Source organism: Anomalospiza imberbis, chromosome 1, assembly GCF_031753505.1.
Source record: "Anomalospiza imberbis isolate Cuckoo-Finch-1a 21T00152 chromosome 1, ASM3175350v1, whole genome shotgun sequence".
In the NCBI taxonomy this organism is placed as follows: Eukaryota; Metazoa; Chordata; class Aves; order Passeriformes; family Viduidae; genus Anomalospiza; species Anomalospiza imberbis.
In genome coordinates, this window is record NC_089681.1 from 123,792,688 (window position 1) to 123,819,057 (window position 26,370).

Genomic DNA, 26,370 nt, shown 5'->3' on the forward strand with positions numbered 1-26,370 from the left:
ATATTGTTTTGGTATCAAATGAGTAAAATATGAGAATGTAAGTGTGAAGGCACATTCAGAACACAGACACAGAAAAACTGATATCCGAGGACTGAATTTAACTTACAGTGTAATAACTGCTGCACGATAGCAAATTATGCAAGCCTTATCAGAGCTCTGAGGAGCTCAGTGCACAAACCACGGCATGAAAGAGAGATCACTTGCCTCCCATGGTGTCAGGAGCTGGTACAGTGGAAAGGAGGAAATAGAGAGGAGCAGATGATAATTACACTACAGGTATTTTCCTTGAACTTCCTGCAACAGCCTGCAGTAGGAGCTGCATGGGCAAAAGCCTGTTATATGTGATTTAAGACCGAGAGAGCGTGACATAATACGTGTATGGTACTTAAATATTATATGTATTCAAGGTCAATTGCATTTGCTACATATAATTCTGGGCATGTTTTTTTAGTGGGTTTATTTTCCTCTTTGTCATACAGAGTTGAAATATACCACGTATTTTAGCTTTTTAGTATTTAAATTTCAGCTTTTGCTGCACCATTGTATGCAGAATTTTATGTTGATTTAAGTTGAATTCTCATTGTAAATTAATGGCATAATTTAATTTTTTTTCCAAATTTGAAAGCGGTAGGTCTGATGGCTGTAATGTAAATTACAAGTTTATAGCGATGAAGGGAAAAAAAGAAAAATGGCTTATTCTGGAGTTGCCAACATTAATAGCAATTCCAATTTCAAGTAGTGATTTTGATGTTTTTTTACAGATGAAAAAAATTGGAAAAAATTTGTCATAGCTGAGTGTTTGGAAATTTAATTCAGGACATGCAGAACATGAAAGTGGTGCTTTCAATTAAAATTTGATGTAGGCTGGAGGATAAACTACACTAAGAGAAAATAATGTTTTATCTTTGGATCTACATGATCTACAGATTTTTACAGATTTATAAATGTTCCAGAAGATAAATGGATTTTCTAACCTATTAAGAGTTTAGAGAGGTCTTGCATAGTGTGAACCTCGCCTATTTGGCATGCTCAGCATATCTATTATTCATAATCTATGTATGACCTGAATATAAAGAAAATCCCAAGCATTCCTCAGAGAGATACATTGAGAGAACGTGTTATCTTTTAAGGTTAAATTGCCATCTAGAAATAGAAATTGAGTGCACAGTCAGTGTAATCAGGGAATGGAATGGGAAAAGAAATACAAAATTTTGACTTGGGCTCTGTAGTTTGCATCAGAACTTCTGTTTGGCTGTTTTCATCATTTTGTTGTTGGTTTAATTTTGTTTTTTTTTTTTTTTTTCCTCATAGAGTGTGTAAATCAAGACCATGAATATTTAGTAATGTATGAATAAAAAAGAGATTGCATGCCACACCAGTAGCGTAGTTTTCAGAATCTAGCCAAGAACACAGATTGAGCCTTTTTGCTACCCTATTCCTATATAATTGGAAAGACATTGTTTCTACAAAGGTGAAGCAGTTATAATTATGCTAATGTCTGATTGTAAATGACTGATTATAACTACTGATTCATGTTAAAGGAAAAAAAAAGTTGTAAGCACTACTGCTCTGGAGTGGGTAAAGGTCACAGAGATGCTAAAACTTGCTGTAAAACATTATCTCAACTAGTGTCTAAGAATCATAGAGGAGGAGGAAGGAGAGACAAATGATTTTAACTTTATCATGGACTGATTCAGTGATTCACCCCTATGGAAACTGTGAATGCCTAATGATACCTGTGCCAGACAATATTAGCTGTCAAGCTCTGAGAAGCTTTGCTGGAAGCTGTACTAGCAGGGGCAGTACCAATCTCTGGTGGCTTTTGGCATTAACGTGTTTTACGCTGAAACAATTTTGCTGTGGTAACTCTAGGGAAAGAAGGATATTTTTATAGGTTTTCCTAACCTGTAACTAATGAATCATGGGCCTTTGTGGTGTGAAATTGTGTACTGCTGTAAATATCATCAATTTTGTATTACAGCTAAGAGCAGTGCAAGGTAGTGGCAAAGATTGCTGAAGTGTTATAGAGGTATAGGCATTGCCTTTTTTCCACACAGTTAAATGATCAACTCATTCCCAAGATGGAGGATATAAGTGAAACCACGGCGTCTCGTGGTGTTTTCCCGGTCCCCGGGCAGCTCCGGCACCTAGAGCAGTACCGCCTCTCTGCGGGACCTGGGATCGCCACGTGTTTCTGGACTCGGCTCCGTGCCGCTGTCCAGGTGGGGTTGGCCGTGGATTCTTGCCACCGCGAGCGAGAGACACCAGTAAAGAGTGAAGGAACGTCCAGATTCCCCACGCGTGGAAGGCTGAAAGTCCTTTATTGTCGAGGGGGGCTGCACAGAGGCGCCGTGACCTGCTCCCAGCTGGTGTGTGAGGAAAATGGCTGCGAGCACTCCGAGGCGTGGAATTGTAGCGGGGACGGGGCCAAGAGGGCAGGGGCCCCCGCCCAATGAGGGCAGGCGCCGTGGCGATAACGTGGACCACGGCGCCCAACGGGGACGCAACCGGGGCGGACCTGGGCTCTGGGGTGAACGGGGGTTGGGAGATCAGAGTGACAGGCACCAAACCCTCCGGGCAGGACAGGGAGTGGTCACAGGCGTGACAGTGGAAGCTCCAACAGTCAGAGGCCCGGAGTGAACAGCCACTTTGGGGGGGAAGAGAAACACGAGGGGTGCGCGGGGGTACACAAAACATGGCTAGCTAAAAGATCAGAACCCCTAACCTAAACCCCAAACCACGATGCAGCATGAAACATGCCAATACATATAACAGTTACTATGTTTTGCTGTAAGTCCAAAAATGATCAAATTATTTCTGAACTTTACTTTCTAATTGCTTATAATTTCTTCTCACTTCTCATTATATTGTTTCCTGAAAATTATGGTAAGCTTTGTTAGTGAATTTTTTTTGGACTACAACAGCATCTGCTATGGATCCAGTGTGGTATGATTCCTCAGTGTTAAATAGGTCATATGTTACATTTCCAGAGACATCTGGTTAGACAACAGATTGCTTGTGTGTTGCTGTTGGTGAAAGCATTACATTGTCCTGGATCTACCACTACATGGGCTAACTTCTTCATCCCTAAAAAATAAGTGTAGGGGTAAAAAAAAATTGTGCTTTTGAAGAGCATGGTGAGTATTTGGATTTCAGAGCTCTGACAAACTGTCCCTGAAAGTAGGGACAAAGAGTGGGGTATTTGTAAACTTCTGGATTTCCTTTTTAATCTTCTAACAGTATTCCTATGAAAGCTTTATGCTTTGCTGGTTCCAAATATCTCGGTAATGGTGTGTGTACCCCTTCTTTTGGCTGGGATCAAGTCATGATACAATCTTGAAAGTATATTTCTGGATATTGTCAAAATATACCTTTTTGCCTGTGTGGTTCCCCGAGATGTTGGGATTACATTTTGAAATTGATGAAGCAGGTACAGGCCTGGAAGAAGTCATACTGGCAGTTTGTGATAAATGTTTATTGTTGGATTTGGATGATTAGATATTTAAAATATTAATCCTGTGTTTCATTTAATTGGTCAGAAAATAGTTTCTAAAGCAGTATCACTGTTGAACAGTAATAGCTGCAGCCAAGGGAGAGTAACATTGTAACTTAAGCAGGCTTATCATCGTTTGTGACCAATTGTGTGTTACCCTGTGTTTGGTGAGATCACAGAGAAGGACCTCTTGGTAGTAGTTATAAAGACACATCCTCTCTAGAGAGAAGCAAAATCAAGTTCACGCACCAAATTAGCTGTTAGGGTGCAGGTGTGGAAAAGGTGGAGTTGTACTCTCTGGCTAATATGTCTCATTGGAGGCACTGTGGCAGGATAGTTGCTGAGTGAACCTTTCACATAATCCAACTTGTTTGGAGGGTCTACAGCTAGTCTGATCATTAAACAAAAATGTTATTACTTATCCTTTCTTCGAAACTCAGGCTTAGTTGTTTTGTGTTTTGGTTTGGAGTTGTTTTTTGTATGAAAAAGAGATGTATTTGTTGTGTTTTTTAACTTTGAGTTTTCCTTCTTTTCAGTTATGTTTCGCTTGTATGATACAGATGGGAATGGATACCTGGATAGTTCGGTAATGTTTTTTATGCATTGCGTTGTAAGAGTATGTCAACATGGCAAAACTATACAAAATTATATTCATTCTATTCAAGTTTATATTTATCCTGAATTATTAGAAGCAGTATAAAATATAGTCAATAAAAATTCATTCATTTGAAAAGTAATGTTTGAGTTTTCTTTTCCAATGAGAAATGCTGCTTCTACAATTGTATAAATTTTCAGTTGCTGACACTGCTGTCATGGAGTGCTGTTCTATAGTCTTCTGATTTTTAATGATACTACTGTAGGGGACACATTAATATGATTCCAATAATTCTGGTATGCTGCTGGGAGATGTGTATGAAAGTACCATTGTAAAAATATCATTAAAAAGGATAAGTGTGAGAGTCACACAGTGGATTTATGTGGAGAGATGTCATAACTTCCATGTTATTATTAAGAATGGAGGAACAATATTAAGGGCAAAGTTTTGAGGAGTAGCCCAGCCAAATGTTTGAAGAGAAGTTGGAGGTATGGAAATAATTTTAAAAGATGTAACTACTTTTTCTGATTTCTAACAAAAACAGGTGTTCTATTGGCAGTGTTTTTTTAATTATTATTATTATTTTCTTTGGATTTTTTCCACCTCTTTTTTTTATCTACTGGAAGCAAGACAGCATAGAATGGATTGGTAAGGAAGAGGAGGTGATTCCCTTAAGTTGCAGAGAAATAGGGAAGCAGAATTATATACGGGTGTAAAGTAAATACGACACCATAATTTTAGGTAATACCAAGTTGAGTTAGATGCCTGGATACGAAGGAGAATTTAGAATGGTCCTAGATAAGCATTGGAGCATGTTTACAAAGCAAAAGTGTGTGTATAGTATAGAAAAGTCCCAGTGATATGTGATCAAGGGAAATTGCAATACTGTAGTGGTAAGAAAATAAATCTGTAGTAGTTTACAGAAACCACTTTATGCCTTATTTCTATTAGAAACTTGTGATTTGTAAAAATAATGTAAAAAAAAAAATTAATCATTTTTTGAGTGGTTTTCCCATTGCTTAAATTAGAGTGATGGAATTTAAAGATCATTACGTGATCTTATCACAGGGTGGAAATTAGATCATGAAAACATGGGTTCTTGAAAGATAACTAGAAAGGAAGAATCTATGACTACTTTAAATTACTTTGATTGTGGGGCTGTATTTCACCTCCTTGAATGCTTTGTAGTCTGTGCAGGATGTTTTGCTATTAAGCAGATTCACTTCAGAATACAGCTTCCAGTGTAAAGTACATTTCATCAGGAATATTGATGAAATAGTGTCACTGCATACAATGTGGTTGAATTTCTAATTTCTTGCAGTATAATTTTTCTTTATAACCTTGCATTGACTATCATACTTTTTCATTCATCTCTAGGAGCTGGAAAATATCATTGCTCAAATGATGCATGTGGCAGAATACCTTGAATGGGATATTACTGAATTAAGTCCAGTAAGTATCCAGTTATCACAATTTTTTAATGTTACTAGAGACAGCTATCATAATTTTGTGATATTTCATATCCATGTGGCATTCCATAGGTGAGTAAGGTAGAAATAAGCATAGCCTGTGTTCTGCTATGGCACTGTGAATTAGCACTTTTACTGGTATTTTGCTGTTTAAATTTGATCTATGAAATGTTGAATAAATGTAATAATTAACTTCTATAACATAACTCATTCGTCTCTGAAAACTTCTTAAGAGTGAGTGCATAGAGGACACAAGTTGGTTTGGGACCTTAAGTTGTTAATAAAATGTAAATACAAGTATGACACTTTATTTTCTGAACTCATTTGACTACAGCTACTATGCAAGTAATATTTTTCTTGTTTTTTGTATGAGAGAATTGGAGATCTGCATATATAACAAGTTGCTGTATTGGAATATAGAAATAATAAATCAGAACTTATGAGATTTTTCATTAAACTGTAGATTCTTCATGAAATGATGGAAGAAATTGATTATGATCATGATGGCACTGTTTCCCTGGAAGAGTGGATCCAAGGAGGAATGACAACAATCCCACTCTTGGTCCTACTTGGATTAGAAAATGTAGGTATTAAATAGTAGCATCAAGTTTCTGCTTGCATGTTGACTGTGGCTTTCAGGTTAGTTTCTCTGTGGTCTGTATAAAGAATGACTTTGCTTTACTCCTCTTTACTATGGCTGAATAACATGCAACACCACAGAATCACTGGCACCAGTTTAAAGCACCACCTAATAAGATGGCTCTGGAGCTGGAAGTTGTAAAAAGCTGAATTATTTTCCCTGCTAACAACCTGTTAATTCCAAGCTACAGTATTATCTGTTAAGTGTGTTTTACTGCCCATGTGTATGTTACAGCTGGCTTGGAGTAGTGTCTAATCTTCTCAGCATGGTACTGGGTTGTGTGGCCTAATTGTACTAAGTCATGGAACAATCTAGGTTGGAAAAAACTTCTGATTATCTTTTGTTCCAATTCCTAATTGAAGGCAGTGCCACAGACTGAGTTATCCAGGGCCCTGTCAAGCCTGGATAGTTCGAGTGAGGTGGATTCTACCAGTACTGTGGGCAAATGTTCCCTGTGTTAATTGTTCTCAAGGGAGTTTTTGTTCATATGTGCAGATGGAATTTCTTCTGCAGCAATTATTGCTGGCTCTTGTCCTGTCATGACACATCCCTGTAAAGATCTTCTGTCTCTGTAACTACATTAGTAAAGTATAGTAAGAAGCAATATCAAGAGGGACACTTACACCAATGGATAGAGTATTGTGAAAGATGAGCTTATGTTCTCTACATTTACAACCTCACAATAAAGGTAATACAGATGTAATATGATCCATTTTCTACCAGTTCAACACAGCTGTTTTAAGGATGGCATGTTTTCAGTGCCACCTGCTGTCCTATATTTGAACTAATTTTGAACTCATCTGTTGAAACATGGGTTTCAAATGCTTTCTGCTATTTGAAAGAAAACCTTCTAATATCTTTTTAGTCTCTTTCCTTAAGTAATTTTCACATATTGAAAATAATAAACAATATTTATTTTCCCCATTTAGTGCAATCTAGACTGCTGTAGTTGCTCTATACTATTTTATTTGCATAAAGAATGCTCAGATTGATACTCTGTGTAGGGGAATGTGTAACAAACAAGTTTATTAAAGGGAAGATATACAAGTCTTGAAAAATCTAATTAATTAAATTACAAGAAAATATTTGAATTGAAGACAACTTTCAATGTGTCTGAATCGCTGCAGTACTAATTCCCTAATTCTATATGTGAGATGGGGTAAGAAAAATGTTAAATTACTGTCATCAAACTGTCATCAGATCTTTGTCAGGCTGAATTCCATTGTTTCCACAGAATTACTCTTAACAAAGGCCAACAAATGCTCTCAAGCAAGCAGTATAGCAGATAACTGATGATTTTCAGTACAGATTTTTATTTTGTGACAAGTAGTATAGATGTTCTGGGAGTATGTTTCAATATCTACATTTCATTCTTTCTAAATTTGAAACTCTAAAATTATGGCATAAATTAATGCAGATCATTCTGTAGAGTTTATTTTCATATTAAAGCAAAAGCTATTAGAAAGAAGCTATGTTATCAAACATTTTATCCTTTTGAGTATTTTTACTAGTTTTTCGATATTTATTGTGTTGTGTATAGCTTTACTATGGAAATACTAAAAATACATAAATAGTCATCAAAATTCTACAGCCTGTTATTAGCATGGGTCAGTGTTTCTGTCATCAAGAGTATTCCTAGTATTTGATGTATTTAACAGACATAAATATACAATCATGGAAAAATATTATAATAGCATGCAAAATGTCTTATTATCAATAAGCATAGTTTATGTAAACTCCATTACCTACATTTGAGCTGATTTGCTAGTAATTTTCTAATGATTCTCTAGGACAAGATGCTGCCCTTTAAAAGGGCTCCTATTTTTCTTTTTATGTTTAAAACTGCTTAATTATTGAAACCATCACATTATATGTAGAAAAAAGCAATCTTTTAAAATTTTTCATTAAACCAGCAAAAATACACTACTCTCATAGTTCGAATAAAATCGTATTTTAGGACATTGAAAAGTGAAATCCATACTAATGCCTGTCTGTTATTTAGTGTAAACGGATAGCATGATTTTGATGATTTTTCAGCATTTAATGTATTATCCAAGTTCTTAATTCCATTGCATCAGTCCCATTAGTGGGATGCTCTTATTTATTTTTGCATGCCATTGTTAGATTTTGCAAACTTAGCTTCCCAGGACTCTGCTTGCTGGGTGTCTATCTCTCTCCTTTTAGTTATGGTAATGAAAAATAAGATAAGAATCTTTTGGACTCACTAATAAAATAAAAAAGTGCTAATATATTAAGGTTTTCATCAAGCTCATTAGTATGTTGTTCTGGTTTGAAAGCAAAACCAGTAGAGACTCCAAGTCAGAAATACAATTTATTAGGAAAAGGAAAAAGAAACAAAATACATGCAATAATACAAAAGAAAAACCACCAACAGAGTCAGAATACAACCTGACACCCTGTTGGTCAAGGAGTTGGTAGCAGTCCAAATTGGAATGGCTGCAGTCCTCCTAGAGTGGCAGATGTGGTTCTGTTGGAGCAGTGGTCCTGTAGAAAGGTTGTAGTCTTCTTCTGAAGGTCCAGTGAAAATCCCCAGCTGTTCCTCTTGGGAACCAGTGGAAAGGCTGAGTCTGATGTCCCCAAACCCAGATTATATCCAGTTAGGAATGCTTGGCTCCTCCCTCTGGGCGGAGCATCTCACAGAGGGATGTTGTAGTTCTTACCAGTCACAAAGTGACATTCAATAGCCCATTATCAGCAGATGTCTCCCTGGAGGGAGAATTGGTTGTGAAAGAGATAAGGAAAACTGCCCACTTAACAGAAGACAACTGCTATACAGATGGCAAATGGAATACATCTTGCCTTTCAATCTGGGATGTATGTGAAAATAAGGGGCATAACCTACTGGATTATGCTGTTTACATATGTCGAAGTAATCTTCATATGTTGTAAATCAGAGGGAAAAAACCAACAACAAAACCACCCCCCTCCCCCCCTCCAAACCCCAAAGCAAAACCACAAAAAACCCCAAACAAAACCCATAAACAAAGAACCCATGAACCAAACTATTCTGTTACCTTCTTATGAATGTTGGTTCTGTACTGAACTCGCAATGACAAAATTTTAAATCCAAGAGATCAGGTTCAGAGCTTGTCTAGTATGACAGTGACAAAGAATTGTGGCTATAGTTTGTTTAAATAAATTATGATACGAGTGAAATATTTAATTTGTTTTGGGTTGGGGTCCATTAATACTGTAATGTACTTAACTGCTGTATAGAGCTTCTATGAAGGATAGAAGATTTTCAGCTGGTTTCATTTGATATGCTAATATCAGTGCAGTTGCGGATTTGTCATAGTACGTTCAGAATTCAGCTACATTATTTGTACTTAATCCTTAGTTTCCTGTAATAGCTATACAGAAAGGTCAGATATCATGTAAAAGTTCTATATTACATTTAGAGCCTTTCAGTCAGTTTTTATTACATACTGTATTAGATGATTTAGTCAGAAAAATTTAAAAAGAAGGAGAATTTAAGTGAAGTATGGAACTATATGATTTAAAAATAAAAGAACAGACAAGTCAGTGCTTATGAGTAGTGGGGTTGAGATTAGTCTAACCTCTCACAGGTTTGTGGCCTTTGCCCTCTGACCTCATCATTAATCCCTTCAGAGAGAGACAAGAGTGTTAAGCTGTTGCTACAAGCATTTGCCAGCCACCTGTTACCAAGTCAGAGAAGTAACAAGGAAATCTGCCTGATTTCCCTTCTGCTCTCTCTCGCTCACTCTCTCTCTGCTCCCCGCCTAGCTTTTCCATAGACTTTCATGAAATTTCTAGTGCTCTTCAAATTTATTTGAGATTACTAAACTAATTTAAAAGTTGCTGGTGCAGTTTAAAGTGATGAAGATAATAGGACAAAGAGTATAAAAAAGTCTAATTTCCCTAGGAAATCAACCTTAATATCCAGTTTGTTTTAGTTTGCTGGCCTTTATGTTCTGTTTCCTCCTAAGATTTGATTTTGGAGTTGTTAGGAAGGTAGACTTTAGAAATACAGAGTTCTGTCTCTGCGAATGTTCCAGGATAGAAATGACGTATTTGATTTCTGTTAGTGCTTTTGAAAACAGTTGATGTTCTAAACAAATAATTTGGTACAAGATAAGGAATTTAAATAAGAATAATTGGTTCTTTTTTGTAAGGATTTTGAGATAGACACATATACTATTTGGCAATTTGTTTTGGAAGAAAAGCTCTTGGAATTGTATAGATGTATAATCCATTTGTAATTGGGTGATTACCCTTTTTCTCATTAGCACTGTCTAAATGTGTTCTATATGGCATCTACTGAAATGTTTGTTGTTAAGACAGAATAATTCTTACTCTGATGTTTAGTTGTTTCAACTTTATGGATTTTTTTCAAGAAATTCTCATGTAGAGTGAGAATTTAATGAAGAAAGAGAAAATATTAACTATGTAGGAACCTGTTATTTATGTGGGTTAATTTTTAATAATAAATGTATGAGATAGTTTTTTGCTGAGTATCACACTTCAGTCTGGAGAGTTTTCACAATTCTTATCAACTTTCCAAATTTATTTTTATATCTAACTATGTTAGTCTCTCACCCAAACACAAATTGGACAGAGACATCCCTGCAGTACCCCTGATTCTTTTGGGAAGTGGATTTTTGCACATTTGTGACTACTAGGCTATTTATTCTACTTCTCCACGGTAGAAACCTTTGAAGTTTCTGACCTTTTTGTTTGCTTCTGCATTAATTTAAATAGGTTGACATTGTAAGAGAAGGTGGAGAGTTAACTCATTGACTCTCCTAGCATCACTTAAGATTTCTTTAGTAATCTATGCACAAAAAGCTTCTTAATGATAGGTTTTGTCAGCCATAAGTGTTGTACTCTGCTCTTTGGTACGTGTTGTACAGTATCATTCCACCATGATTTGATAGAAGCATTTGATTTCTCTTTTAAAGTAATTGCATGGCAGGTGCTTGGTCTCACTTTTCCTGTAACAAATGATTACTATCACCTCTGTCAGTGATTGCATAAAAAGGAAGTATAAACTGCAAGTTCAGAAATGGTAGTGTTTAAAGAAATGGTGTACTTTAGGTATTTTATTCTTTCTCCACTGGCCACTAGATGTCACGGTTGCACTGTGCCTGGTACTGTACAGTTGCTGAATAGCTGCCCTAAGGTGAGAGAGAAGTTTAAAGCCAGCAAATGCTGCATAAAGTCAGCAATAATTTGAAATAAGGGAAATACACCTTTCTTTTAAATCACTAATTGTAACTTCCAACCCAGTTCACCTTTTAAATCAAGCTATATTTTAGTGGGACATACATTTTTGTTGAATTGAGACTATGTTTCAATTAAATAGTAAGGATATACTCTTAAAATTTTACTTTGGATCCTCAAACCGCAAATATTATGTGACTGTACTTAAATATTTTTGAAAAGCAACATTTAAACTCTTTTGATTGAATGTGGGATAGAATGTTTCAGTGGGAGTCCACGCTTGGTGGACTTACTGCTTCTTACCGTGTATATTTCATACGTTGCCATACTTTTTGAGCTGTATGTTAAAATGGAATCCAACTAGAAACTTGCAAACCTTTGCGAGTCCGGGGTGCGATCTGTTACACCGTGAGTAATCCCTTCAGGCCTGAGCTCGAAATGACTGCTCAAAACCTGGGCAGTTTCATGGATTTCTATTTCTTTAATTCAGCGAGGAAGAAGGGCAGGCCTTTTATTGTCCTGAGTGACATTTCTGCAAGTCCTTTCTGAAGTGTGAGTTTTCTGGAAGGCCGAAGTTCCGACGCACCATGCGCTATTTCCATACAGGTGGAGGGCAAACTCGAGCCCCCTGAGCTGTAGCTCGCTCCCTTTGTGCCAGCCCGTTCCCAGCTGGAGGCAGACTCTCCGTGAGGGATGGAGGAGCTGTTGTGCCGCTCTGCTGTGGCGGCAGGGCCCGCAGAGGCCGCGGTGTCGCCGCTGAGGGAGGCCGCACTGGCAGGAGCCGAGGTGCGTCTCAGCCCGGGGCTGGCCCCGCTGCCCTGCGACAGCTTCGCAAATGCCTTTCCTTACTACAGCCCCGCTTTCCCTTTTATCTCCGGGCTGAAAAAAGCCCAGGAACAGTCAGGAGTAACTAACCTCTTCTGTGTATAAGGTGTAAAATAAATGGTGTTTCATGCAGGTATACAGATTTACCGTTATTCGCAATTTAATTTCTGCAGCATCGAAGTCTCTGCAGAGGACAGATGGTTACAGATTTTGGACAGGGAAACTCTATATTGTGGCTATTTATGAAGCTTTTTAAAGCCATTTAATTTTCCCTCTTGTGCTCCCTTTTCTGTTTCTGGATGAGTGTGTGGATGAAGGCTGCGGACGATTTTTGTTTTGATTTGTCAAACACACGCACACAGTATCTCAGAAATTAGAAGTGAGCCTCCCAAATAGTGTGTCCCTTGAGTCAGGTTGCTCCCTTTCCACTTGACCAAAAACAGACTTAAAACCCTTTCTTCCCAAAGGAAATTGAACAGAACAAAACATGATATGAATTCTTTGCTGAGAGCTAACCGAAGGAATATAGAATGTATACAAATACAGTTGTAATTGCTTTAAACTATCTTTACTGCATAGTTTAATGGAAACTCTTCTCACCTTCCCACTGATGGAGCAATACCTAAAAATCAGTAATAAAATTGTCTTGAACAAGTCAAGTAAATATTTTTAAAATAAATGGAAACAAAATAATCAGTGAAAGAATAACAGGTACTGCATAACATCCTTCTCACTTGGATGCTTGTTACTAACTCTTCTCATAGAAAAAACTGAATATTCTGGTATTTTAGACGCTCTGTAGCTAATTTAAGAGGGTGTGTTTGCTGGGATCAAAATTTATTAGTAATTTCATTACTTTTTTTAAGTCTCAGAATCTTGAAGATCTCTTTGTCTACTTTATACACAAATATCTGAAAAGCTGACATAAGTTAATATTAAGTCAGGTTAGGGATGTGTAGCTAAAGTCTGATAGCATAAAATTTTCCACTAGTTCTAAGGTTGGCTCTTTCATGGTTGACTTGCTTTTTAAGGTCAGATGGTTTTGGCAATCAAATCCATGGTAGCAGGGTCAGGACCATGAGTTAAGAGAACCGTTGTTGACAAAATAAATGTTTCTATTGTCATTATGTTTAAAAGTCTAGGTATGACATATGGAGGCTTGATTTTCATTGATGTGTATAATGAAGTGAGGAAGAGGTTTTTACTGTACCTGCCCTGCTTTGAGATCTTCTTAATGTCTATTTGTTTTTAAACTCTTTCTCAGGATATGAAAGCAAAATGAGTTAATGTCAGTAAATGCACTGATGTGTCAGAATTGTGGATTTTATTCATACTTAAAGACTTGCATTGAGGTGGTTTTGTTTCATATTATGTCTTTTTTTTTCTCTTGGCATTGTTTTAAAAAGTTATGTACATGCATAATCATATGCAGCACTTTATTGCTTATTTTTGGCAATGCACAAGAGCAGAAATTTAATTTGCTCTTTTCCAAAAGTGCATTGTGTTTATGTAATGGATTTGCATCAGTTGCAGTCTGTAACACAGCTAAGTGTTTTAATTGGCAGAACACCCACATCAAGACTTGTTTGTTTTTCTGATAAGGAAAATGCCAGCTAAGTTAGACCATATGTTCTGTTCAAATAAGAAGCGACATATTCACATATAATGGTCATTCTTTAAAAATAAAATTAAAATGAAAAAGTAGTACAAAATTAATGTGGAAGGAGGGGCAAGTTTATGCATAAGTTTGAATTTCTGTTAATTTTCCTAAACCGCAAGTATTTTGCTAAGGAAGGCTGGTCGCGTCACATTTTAAGTGCTTGTGGTTTATGACTGTATGTGTTGATGACCTGAGTGGTGTTAAAATTGAAGTGTACATTGTCTGCTGTTTTTTTTCTCAAAAGGATTTACATGGTCTTTGTTATCTAATGAATAATTGCCTACTGTCAGAAGGTTTGAAATCCACGTACTATATTGTAGTTTAACAATACTTCAAAAATGTGTGGAATATGGTAGTAAGATGGGAAGAAAAATAGAAGTTAAAGAGCTCTGTTTAATGGAATACATCCTCTTCAGCTGCCAGTCATGAAGGAGCTTGACAGGCTTCTAGTGCTTCACAGCTGCAGAATCTATTTCTGCTTCTTCAGGGGAAATTGGAAAACTTCCACACTCTTTGCCAGCCTGAGAATCCCATATTAGGCATCTGCTGTGCTTTTGCTGCAGAAAGGGGACCCTGACATTGCCCAGCTGTCAGAGATGGCATTTGGACTCCTGCTGGTAATATTGGGGCAGCTATTACTTATGCTCTGATCCTGATATACTAGAGAAAAAAAATATTTTAATGGATTTCAGGTTTTTTTGTTTCTAGGTAGGTAACTTGTGGGAAATTTTCTAAGTTGTGTTCTGGCTTAGACCAAGCTTTGAGCCAAACATTCTTAATTTCTTAGAGTGCTGATTTTGCTTCAGGATTTTTCTTTTTTGCCCACAAGGATGATGAAGTCTTCATTGTATTTGACTTGTATCAACTTCTAATTCTAGAACAGAGCAATACTGATTCTTAAGGACATAACTTATCCAGTATATGCTAATATAGGACAAAACTAAATTTTTATTAAAATTTATGCTCACCAACGTACATTGACTATTCTCATCAGTGAAAACAGTCATATTGAAAATATAGTCAGGAATATTGTGTATACATGATGACAGGTAATGGTAGTTTGATGTGAGAAATCAGAAACTGGATAAGAACCAGCTGTTGATGTGGTTTCTGAGAAACAGAGATTGGTGTGACTTGCTTTAGCTATATGGCAATTTCTTTTTGGCAATGACATGACCAAGAAGACTATAGAGTTTTAGCAATACACAAGGAAGCAGCTGATGGACATTAACTGTCTGTATTCCATTGGATGTTAGATTTGGTAAAAGAGAAATTAGGGTGTTTTAAGAAAATCTAGTGGCATTACATTAGGTTCATCTAGGTTTTTTTAGAATCAAAACATCTGGTGATTTTAGAAAGGAAAAAGCCTCATGGCTGGTATTGCCAAGAAGCCAGGAATTTAGAGAATTAATTTAGCATCTGTACCAACTGCACATCATTTTTTTAGCCTTCAAAAAACAAAGAGGCCTCAGAAGGATTCCATTAAGAAGAAAGAGGAGAATCATCTAACAGAAAGCTTAGTTTCATAAAAATGAGTGATTTGATAAAATTTTAGAGATTCACATAAATTACAGCGGGTCCCTAAGTAGTAAGTGCCAGTGAGTTGATCAGTTTATTCATGAAAAATTTGAGTATAGTGCAACAGCTGACTGAAAAAATGGCCTTAAGTGTAAGAATTCCATTTTTGGAGAAGAGGTCTAAGATATAAATCTCACCCTTAAATACATGGGTTTTGATAGATAATTGGCAGCATAGATTAACTTAATTTAAAGCGGGGAATAGTTGTTGTGGTGTGTTTGGTTTTCCTGTTTCACATATGTGATATATGTAACTAATTCTGACAGTCATTAAGAATATTTGTGTGGTTTTAGAAAACCCATGCTATTGTTTGTTTTGGGGAGTTTTATCTCCTGACCTGCAGGACTTTTATTTTTAGGATTATTCTAGAAAAAAAAAAATTAATACTAGTTGTAATTTAATGTCAGCCTAGTTGCATTGATATCATTGTGTTGCAGTAGTGACAGCAGCCTTTTGGCTTTTTCTGAGTTGTTTTTGAAACACATGGATGTCCATGAGCTTCTGAAGAATTTTTTTATTGTATCATTGCCTGTGTATTTAGAATGATTATGCTGTGATCTGGTGCCGAGTCTTAAGTGAAGTAACAGCTTGTCTTTTATGTTCTTGAGTCAATCACCAATTTTTATTGGCACTTTATATATTTCACTGTTTATTTTATTAAGTGAAATCTGTTTCTCTTATGTCCTGGGCAGAATGTGAAAGATGATGGGCAGCATGTATGGAGATTGAAACATTTCAACAAGCCTGCCTACTGTAATCTTTGTTTGAACATGCTGATCGGAGTAGGCAAGCAAGGTCTCTGCTGTTCTTGTGAGTATGAGCATTTCAGTGTCCATTTGCTTGCATGTCTGTTCCTGGAAATGTTGTTCTTGCTGCATAACAAAGAACTAATAGCTTCCCCTTACAAAACCATTGCCACCACAGTAGTGTCTCCCCCTCTTCTTCTCTGCTTGAGTTTTTTTTTTTAATTTTTCAGGAAATTTGGCTTTAAAATGTGTTGCTTGAGGGACTTTTCTACTTTCAAAGGGTTATCACTGTTAGTTCCCTTTGGAGTCTATTGCTCTTTTTTTCTCTAATGCTATTGCTTTTTTATTTTTTATTAGAGAGTATCAGACCTAGGTTTTAACTTTATACTTTCGTTACTCCTCTTTTGTTTTTACTAATTTTTGTACAAAAGGTATCTACTTGACAAAGTCCCATGTTTTTTGATTCAAATTTTTTACAGAATTGTTTTTGTTAATTATGAAGGTGAAAATCCCAGTTTCCCAGAAATCAAGTTTCTGTAACAGTTCTAAAGCTTTTTATAGTTACTTGTTTTGTAGTCATAAATCTCAATCCATGCATTAACTGATTATATATTTTAAGAAAAGGAGCACAGAAAAGCTACTGCATCTAATTTGACCTTCATTAGGCTATTAGATGCAATTACTACCCTTTAATTCCTTGAGCTATATCTATGCATTTCCTAGTAATCTGTGTTTGACCACCTCATAATATTTCTCTTGAGAAACCTAGGCTTGCTGAAAGATACCTTATCTCTATCTGAAAGTTTCCAGAAATGGAAGATCCAGATCCATATCTTTCTTTTGTGATGTGTTCCAATTTTTTTTTTTTTTTTGGTAAGACCTATTTTCTGATTTACATATGTCTTGTGGATGATTCCAATGATTGGTTCATGTTATGCCCTGCTCCATTAATGAGAACTTTAATACCCAGCTGTATTCTTCTCATGATGTTACCAAGTCACCTTTCATTTTTCTTTTTGGTAAAATAATTGGTTTCTTACTGCTACCGACTTCCACCAATTCTGGCATGAAAGATAGCCCCTTACAGCTGGTGAGAACCTTTCTGCCTTTACAGCTCTATTGATTTAATTTGAGATTAGTCTGAATGAATGAGGGGTTTGAATTGACCATTTCTCTCCTCTGGGGGCCACAGACTTCTCTGAAATATAATTTGGATGTAAATCCTTGTATGCATTTTCATGTCATGTAGTTTCATTCACCATAATATGAAGTGGGAAATATGCATTTATTAAAATTCAAACAAATAGAAATTGCACAACTTGAGATTAATAAATGCTGGTGACAGTAGCTGGAATATATACATAAAATACTCATCTGACTATTAGATCTTGAAATGTTACATTCTTTAATATTCTTTTTTGTCAGACGGATATTATGAAGAACTAAGAACCATATATGTTGGAAAGAGAGTTCTATGGAGAATATAATGTAGATCACCTTCAGCAGTTACCAGAAATGGGTAGACCAGTTACATAAATTGTTCCAAAAGACCAGCCTTGCAAGACCTGTAATTTTTTTTGTGCTGGAGTGTGTCTTTTGAGAATGTGTTTGTAATTGTGCTAGGCATTTATTTTGTGAGAACAGTGGTCTCAGAGTGTCTGAAAAACATGCTCCTTTCAATTACTTCATGCAGCAAGATCTACTTGCAAAACTTGAGTCTACTTGCAAAACTATTCCACTATTTCCTTATTTAGCTAAGCTTTTTCTCCAGTACATTTTCAAAGCATTGCTATAGATTTCATTATTTGCATTTTAGATTGTGTGGGAGGAAAAAAAAAAAAGGGGGGGAACCACAGGGGTCCTCACCATCCCTCCATGGTCCAATCAACAATGTTACTCCCTGCAGTTTGTCTGATTAATGGCTGCGCCTCCCACTGGGTTTGTGTAATAGGTGCAAGCAAGGTGTTTAGAAGTACTTTGTGCTTAATTGCTCTCGAGGTCAAAAGCCTGAGACATATACCATGCAGGAAGAAATTCATTCTCAGTTTTTAATAGTTGACTCTATTGAATGCAGGCATACGCTGTAGCATTATTTCCTCATCTTGGCACAGTTGTATCATTGAAGTCAGGAGATCTTTGCATTGTACCCTGCATTATATGTTTTCCAAATGCAGCTAGCATGATCTTTACAGACCTGGTCAGCAATAGCAGTTACCTAAAACTGGTGTTGGAGGGCTTAGGGGAGAAAAAAATCTTCTCAGCAGTTGGTATTTTGTAAAACAGGAGTCAAAGTTATGGTGATTACATGGAATGCATGAAAACAATTGCTATTAAAAATGGACTAATCAGCCATTTCTGATTTATAAATCAATGGTAGGAACAACGTAAATTCATTGGCTTTTAATTTTGTGCTTGCCAGCTGCTCTCATATATAGTTCGTAAAATATGTGTTTCTTCCTACTAGCAAACAACACAAACCACTTGGCAGTCACCAATTTCTCTTTAATATTTTTGTCATTTGGGAATTATTGTGAAAAAATTTAGTAAGGTCTGATTTAATTAAGCATTTCCTGTTATGCAATGATAGTGCATTCTTGGATTTCTCACTTGCATATCTCCTGTTCTAATTGGCCTTTTGTATTCCACGGAAAAAGCAGTCTAGTTTGAGTTTTCATTGACTGATTGGATTGATTACTTAGAGATGACATGCTGGTAATGTTATTTGTTTCATAAAAATGTAGTGAGAAGCACCATTGCTGCAACATCTAATAACGTCTTTCTTTTTTTCAGTTTGCAAGTATACAGTCCATGAACGCTGTGTCTCCAGAGCTCCTGCATCTTGCATCAAAACATATGTGAAGTCTAAAAAGAATACTGATGTAAGTTTGGGGTAGCATTAGCTTTGCCATGTACTTGGTAATTTAGTAACTCTATGTATATCCACATTTTTCTTTTGCAGGTAATGCACCATTTTTGGGTAGAAGGAAACTGTCCAACAAAATGTGATAAGTGTCACAAAACTATAAAGTGTTACCAAGGCTTGACTGGACTTCACTGTGTTTGGTGTCAGATTACAGTGAGTATACTACAGTAAAACCTTTCACAAAGTTTGAGAGATAAAAATCATTGAATGTCTTTCTCTAGCCTCATAATCTGGAATGTCTCTTTCAGTTTAGTCATCTACAATGACTAGTGTGTGTTTAAGGAACGGTATATGCAGAGTATTCTTAGGACTTCTTAATTGTGGCAAGCAAATATGCTTATTTCATGACATGAAATGCTTATTTCAATATGTCATGAAGCAGATTTGCTTCACGACAATATCCATATGAAAATAACATGTGCCACTTAAGAGCAGAATTCCCAATCTACACTACAGAACAATTAAGAAAGTTTTCAGTACTAGGAAAAATCAAGGTCATTGTGACATTAGGTCTAATTGGTGATGTACTGACAGGCAAATGAATTTGAGGACATCTGATAGGACACAGTGATTCCAAGAGTCTGGGAATAATAGCAGAGACAAGTTGATAATATAGTAATCTGTGCACCAAGTCAAATATCTACAACTTTTGTGCGCTCCTTATTCAGCAGGAACCAGTAGCTGGAACTAATGACATTCAGGGGACACTGCCCTTATAAGTGAGATCTTCATGCTAGAAGGAGCAATGCCAGTATTTCTGTTTCTAGCCAGGGCAGGATTTAAATCTAAATGGGGAGAGATTTCACCCTTCTTGGTGTGTATTTGCTGGTTTTGCTGATATCATTATTATTATTGTTACGGAACAGCAGTTGTTTGTTCAGCTCTTTAAATAATAATTTGAGACTGAGGCATTAGCGAATGTTTGTTTTAAACATACAAGTTTGGATGTTTAATGACATATTTTCTTAACACAAGAATACAAAATATGAAACATCATCAAAGCAAATAGATCCAGGATGCTTTCAGTGATAAGCTGTTATGATTACTTAAAAAACAGTATTTTAGAAGAAAGCAAATATGTAGTCCAGATTGCTGTCAAAATTTGGATAATTTATGTAAAGAGTACAACACCCAATCCAAAATGTTTTGCATGTAGATAATTAAACTTAGGCAATGGCTATATGTGTTTAGCAAGAAAAATAAGGGTGTTCTGCTGTAGATATAGAAGTGTTTACACCTGTTTAATATGTGTATATCATTCAAGAAATATACATTATGTAGCATATGTTGACTTCTAAAGTCAAAGGAAGTTGCAAATTCCATCTTTCCTCAGTAGAATTTTTTTCCCATTAGTTCATGTGGATCTGAACCAGATTTGTAAAGGTATTTTACTCCTTGAAGTTGTAAATAACGATTCAGAGGATTTTCATAAGAACTGTTTTTCACTGAAGAAGTACTGAGGAATTATGTATGATTGAAATCACTCTAAAGAAAAATGCTAAATTCTTTTGAAAATCGCTTGGGTGCTTGTGTGCTTATTTAAATGCCTAAATAACTGTCCAGGTTCCAATTAAAAATGGGTGTGTATTTTTTGACAGCTGAAATTGAAAATGTTGGCACTAAGGTTTACAGTTTTTCAGTTTATTTCCATCACTAATTTAAAGGCTTTTTTTAAAGTAATTTTTTATTTTCAAATAAATTTAATAATATTTTTATTTCCTTTTATAGATTCAGATATGAATTAGACACAAGTAAAGAATGAGTGTATTTAAATATACAAATTATATTTCATTCTTCTATTCACTTGCAATTCTCTTCATGTGATATATTCTATTGAAATAACTTCATTTTCTAATAGTAATACCTTTACTACAGAAAAAGTGTTTAGAATTTCTAACAGATGCATGATTTTTGAATGGATATTCTGAGGTTATATAATGATCACATTCATGCATTTTTCAACTCCTTGTACTGCACATTTACAGCTTATAATCAAAGGGGTTGCTCTTTATTATGGAACTAATTCTGAGCCTCTTTCATGCTTTCTAAATATATATATACTTACAAATTAATAAGGTAACTCCTGATGTCAAATAACTGACTCAAGTTCCAAAATTTAGAGGTGTTTTTCACTAAGGAGGCTTGTTATACTGACTTCTCAGCCAAATCCATGATCCATCTTCCATATAATTTGTAGTTCTCCACCATGGTGATGTCAGATTTTTTCCTCTCATCTTCTCTCCAGCAAATACACTTTTTCCTGCTTTGCAGGTTTGTGAAGGAGTTAATATTCTACAAGAGATAGATTCAGGATAAGGGAGTTTTGGGGAAATGTATTTAAAACCTACTAAAATACAGTTTTTTGAGAGGCAAGCATATTATTTTATTTCTTTGTGTCAAAGTGTTATTTTCATTAAAGCTACATTTCTTCTACCTTTTGTTATTTGCCATGTGCCAATTCTGTTGTCAGAGATCAGCAGAGACTAATAAGAAGATTAAGCTATTTTTTCATAGATACGTTTGCATGCCACTGAGTAGCAAAGCTGCTAATTACCACTGAATGTGTGAAGATACTTTTATTTGATGTAACATGGCCTGGTGTGCATTAATTATGGTACAAGTAGCCTTACCACTGAGGCAGAGAATTAGCATGACAAATGATTTAGATTACAGGACTACCAAAATACCCTGAAAATAAGGCTTTAATACTTAGAGTAAATCAAAACTCTTCAGTCTTTTATTTTCTGTTGCTAAGTAACTGCCTAAAAAGGTAACTTTGCAGTATAAATGAGTATGGACAAGGCTAATATTGGGTGCCATTCAGTTCAAAATTCAGAAATGTCATGTCAAAATTAACTGTACGAGATAATTTTATGAAGACCCTATTACCAATAAAGTTTGTATATAAAATTGGTACAATTTTATTGTAATTTTGATAGAATTAATATGAGATAAATCACTTAAGGGAAAATGAGTCAGTTGTTGAAAAAATGTGATTTACAGATGCAAGCATTGGTTTTGTAACAGCTTTTGAACCTGTTGAACTAATACTATGTGCTACCTGTTATACTAGATAAATCACTTATTAACGAGATTTTTTTACCTCAAAACTCCTGATATTTATTATCCTGATTATTTTTCTTTTCTGTAAGTACATCTTTTCAAAAATGTTCATCTCTAAGGGAAATGGATGCTATCTGAACACCTTAATGCATTTTATTGAAGCTATACAAAGATAAAAATGCAGAATAATTTAGGTTGTTGAAGACCTTTGCAATCATCGAGTCCAGAAAAAGTAAACTTTCACAAAATTTTGTAATATTAATTTTATTTTATTTTGACTATTTCCACTGATATTGTAAAGTATACTAGTTAAATGTGAATGCTTTGCATGATCCAGGCACACAACTGTGCCTTTGTACTGTGTGGCTGAATATTTAGAGTAATTTGGATTGAGTAAAATTCTAAATTATGAACAGGAAGTTTTGATTGCTAATGCAAAATATTTCATCATTTATCATTTCTTGTTAATGTTTTATGTTCCTGTTATATGCACATTTGTCCATTCAGCCTCTGTAACAAAACGGAGGTCAGCCAATGCTCTTCCTGTCAGCAAACCTGAGGATATTCTTTTCATGTTTTCAGAGTAGAACTGTTGTCATTGCTTTCCAAACAACTGGATGAATTCTAGGCATAAATTAGAAAAAGGAGAGTAGTTCCAGTTCCTCAGCAGTCAGTGGAAGTCTGAAAACTGATTCAATCAAGGCCAAAATTTACCCAATGAAGCTTAACATAGGATATTCCTGTATTCTTCTCTTATATTTGAATCTCTAGTGGCTATCAGTTTTAGAAAGGAAGCAGAGTTACACTAATAGTGCCAAAAGCTGGCTTGAATTACTCACTAGTAGTAGAACAGAAGTTCCTGGCTCAGTGCAAGAAGCTCTCTCCTGAAATGAAGCTTTTGGTCACAAGTAACAGTATACTGATGTTTATGTATTGTTGTGCAATGTTCTTATTTTGTGTGCTGATCCACAAATACAGTTTCCAAACTGAAAAATACTTTAATCCATCATTCTTCACTTCAATACAAGTATGTTAGGTTTGTCCCTCCTAGGGAGCTTTCTACTGCAGTGTGTTTTATCTTCCTTCCAGCACTTCAGTAATAATTAGGTTAATGAAACTCACCCCATTCTAGGATGCCCATTTTCTTCTGCTATAATAGAGAAATGTCTAAGTTGAATCTTCATTTTCTGTCTTCTCTTTTCTATAGTTGCATAACAAGTGTGCTTCACATCTGAAACCTGAATGTGACTGTGGACCTTTGAAGGACCATATTTTACCACCCACATCAATCTGCCCAGTAGTGCTGGTGAGTTTCTGTGTTAATTTCAGATATAATCCTCTCTCAAATGCAACATTAAAATGCTGCTGGGACTGGCTTCCAGATATTTGTTAAATTCACAGGACTGTGAACCTTAAACACAATGTGAAATCCTGGCTCATGAGTTTATAGGCGTGTGTTTTACCCTCTGCATATTGCATTTTCCTTCATGTGAGAATGAGCCTTCTGTAGGGCATATTATAACTGAAGCTGACTCAGGTTTTATCACTTATTCAGACTGTGCTTACCAGAAACTGTATAGGCAGAACACTTCTACATTTTACATCTTTTATAGATCCAACTTCCCAGAATAATGAAGTTATTCTTATGGGCAGTTTTTGCTTGGGATGCATATTGTATATCTGCAATGCTGAGGTCTCTGATCTAAGCCGGAGGTTACCTGGAATGATGACACTGGTCTTGCAGTAAGCTATGCATCAACATTATAGTATATTTTATTCTTCAGTCGTGGACAGTAAATTTCTCTGTCCACAAAAACAATAACTCAATTCAATGAAAATAAAAATGCATGCTATGTATAGGTTGCATAGAAAAGAGCTGACCATTTTATCATTAAAAAGAGCTTGAGAATTAACTTATGCTTTCACATATTAAATTGGATATTTTATGCTGATGAAAGTTGTAGCATCATCATATTCATAAGAGAACAGATGAGTGGTCCTCTTTAAATATATTTCATAATAAGTGTAGAAAATGGTTGAACTTAAGATAGTGTAATTTATTGAGGGGAGGCAAAAAAGAAAATATACACCCTTATCTTAATCCAGTTGCTGATCATTAGGAATAATGTGTGTCTATTGTAAATTACTTGTTTTCTGATGAATCCTTTTGGCTGTTTGTTTCTAAATCGGTTAAGGTACAGATGTTAGACTTTGGCCCTTTACCTGTGTAAAGTGGGATTATTCCATTGCTGTCAATGAAACAATCCAATAGAAACCTGCCTTTAATATTTATGAAATATTTTAAATATTTTTTAAGTCACAAAAGTGGCTTTTTTGTGTGTCTTTATGGTATTTTGGTATTATCTGGACAAGTTTTGATTAATAGTTTTAAAATACTATTTTAAGTTTGTTGAATGATTGTATTCTGTATTACCTTATTTAATTTTCAGGATTTGAGGTCATACTTTAAAAGTTTGCATCTGGAAATTATGATTCTGTTATTGGGCTATTGTTTTCAAATTAATGTTATTTATCATTTGCCCTTGGTATTAACAGAATGAACCTTCAGCATGAAATTTTATCTTCGGTTATATTGGCATAACTATATTTTCTTTTCAGGAGAGGAAGAGGGATAGAGGAATTAAGATTTTTTTTCCACAATTGGTGTTTAGTTAAGTTGTTTAGAGGATATGTAGAACCACTTTAGAGTCAAATCACCCTTGAATAGGTTTGTTTTATCTCCAAATTTGCAAGGCATAAGCAGAAGTAAATATGTTTTCCTGTTTTGGAATCATGTTACTAACAATGCAGCACAAGACATGTATTTCAGCCCAGTTTATATTCAGAATGGAAAATATATTTTACTGTGATTTAATGGGGACTTTATATTTTTGTAGTATATTTTTTCATCTAGTAGTTTCTTCCAAAAATGCATTAAAGTCCTGGGTTTAGTTATGTTACAAATACTGCCTCACTGACCTAGCTAATAGTAATTTCTTCGGAAAGTGATTGGTTATAGTGTACATATGATTTGTGTTAGTAATTTTTTAATTAGTGTCTCCCATTTCCTGTTACGGGGATTCCTTTTGAGAAACATAATACTTCAGTGCACATGAGACCAGCATTCTCAATAAGGACAGCCAAACCAGTGAATATATTCTTGGGAAAACCATCTAACCATGCAATAGGAAGAGTGTTAATAAAAATTATGTGCTCAGACATACAAATATGACAGTGGAATGGTCCTTCATTCAGATCACACATTTAACTTCAATGATCAGCTGAACATTAATATTCTTGCAATGCTGTGTATATGTGGATGGTAAATAAAAGCAGATGACCATAATGCTTGGTGTACCAGGCATATCCTTGAGCATTTTGAGGTGTCAGAGAAGAATGTATTTTGTTCTCCCATAGAATATAAGGAAAATATCAAGATGAAAAATCTTGTATCTTTGATCTCCTAAAAATGTTGGCCCTCCTTTCCACCTGTAACTTTGAAAGAGATTTCTTTCAGAAAACTGCAGAATTAATCTCAGAACAAGATGCCTTCTCCCAAGTTTTCCTTCACGGGTACAAGCTAAATCCCTTCTCATCTTTTGTTTTTTGCAGAAGTAGGGACATTCATATTTTTTCCTTTTTCATCCAGCATTTCTCATGTCTCATTTCTTCAGTTCTTGTGAAGTCCAGCCTCAACAATTTCTACACAGTTAAAGGACTTTTTCACACATTGCATTTCACAGCCCCATGTGTTATACCAGTGCTACCAAAATGATCTCAGCTGAGTGACTCTTAGTGGCTAGAGAGAGAACCAAAATTCCTTGTCATGTGAAAGTTAGATGGCTGGTATAAGTTAAATAAGGGTCCTCCCATCTTAAAAACTGCACAAAAATAGAGCTTTTCAAATGTTATTCTTAAATATGATAAGCTACATTGTCAGCTGAAAAAAAAACCATGGGGAAACTCATGTAGTTGATACTGTGTATATCATGAAAACATCACATCTGTCTAGATTCAGTGTCTTGTAAAGATTTTTCATATCTCACAGCCATTTTAAGTGCTTTACTAAAATGTAGGGTGTCAACTTTAGTCCTTTTTACTTTTCTGTTTACTGTGTATAAGGCTTGTTGTATGGTGAAGTTTTTTATTCAAGTTAAATGAGTTTTGTTATAAACG

The 26,370-nt window shown here is 35.5% G+C and overlaps 1 protein-coding gene across 6 annotated transcripts in view; it reads left to right on the forward strand.

Moving 5' to 3' along the window:
* Positions 1-26,370, forward strand: part of DGKB (diacylglycerol kinase beta) — a 337,798-nt gene that overhangs the window by 84,738 nt on the left and 226,690 nt on the right. For all 6 annotated transcript variants that reach the window (XM_068209914.1, XM_068209905.1, XM_068209932.1 and 3 more), the window contains 7 exons: positions 4,030-4,079; positions 5,466-5,540; positions 6,021-6,140; positions 16,155-16,272; positions 18,999-19,087; positions 19,168-19,284; positions 23,402-23,500. In XM_068209914.1, the coding sequence (XP_068066015.1) occupies positions 4,030-4,079; positions 5,466-5,540; positions 6,021-6,140; positions 16,155-16,272; positions 18,999-19,087; positions 19,168-19,284; positions 23,402-23,500 (668 nt within the window). The remainder of the gene's footprint in view (positions 1-4,029; positions 4,080-5,465; positions 5,541-6,020; positions 6,141-16,154; positions 16,273-18,998; positions 19,088-19,167; positions 19,285-23,401; positions 23,501-26,370) is intronic.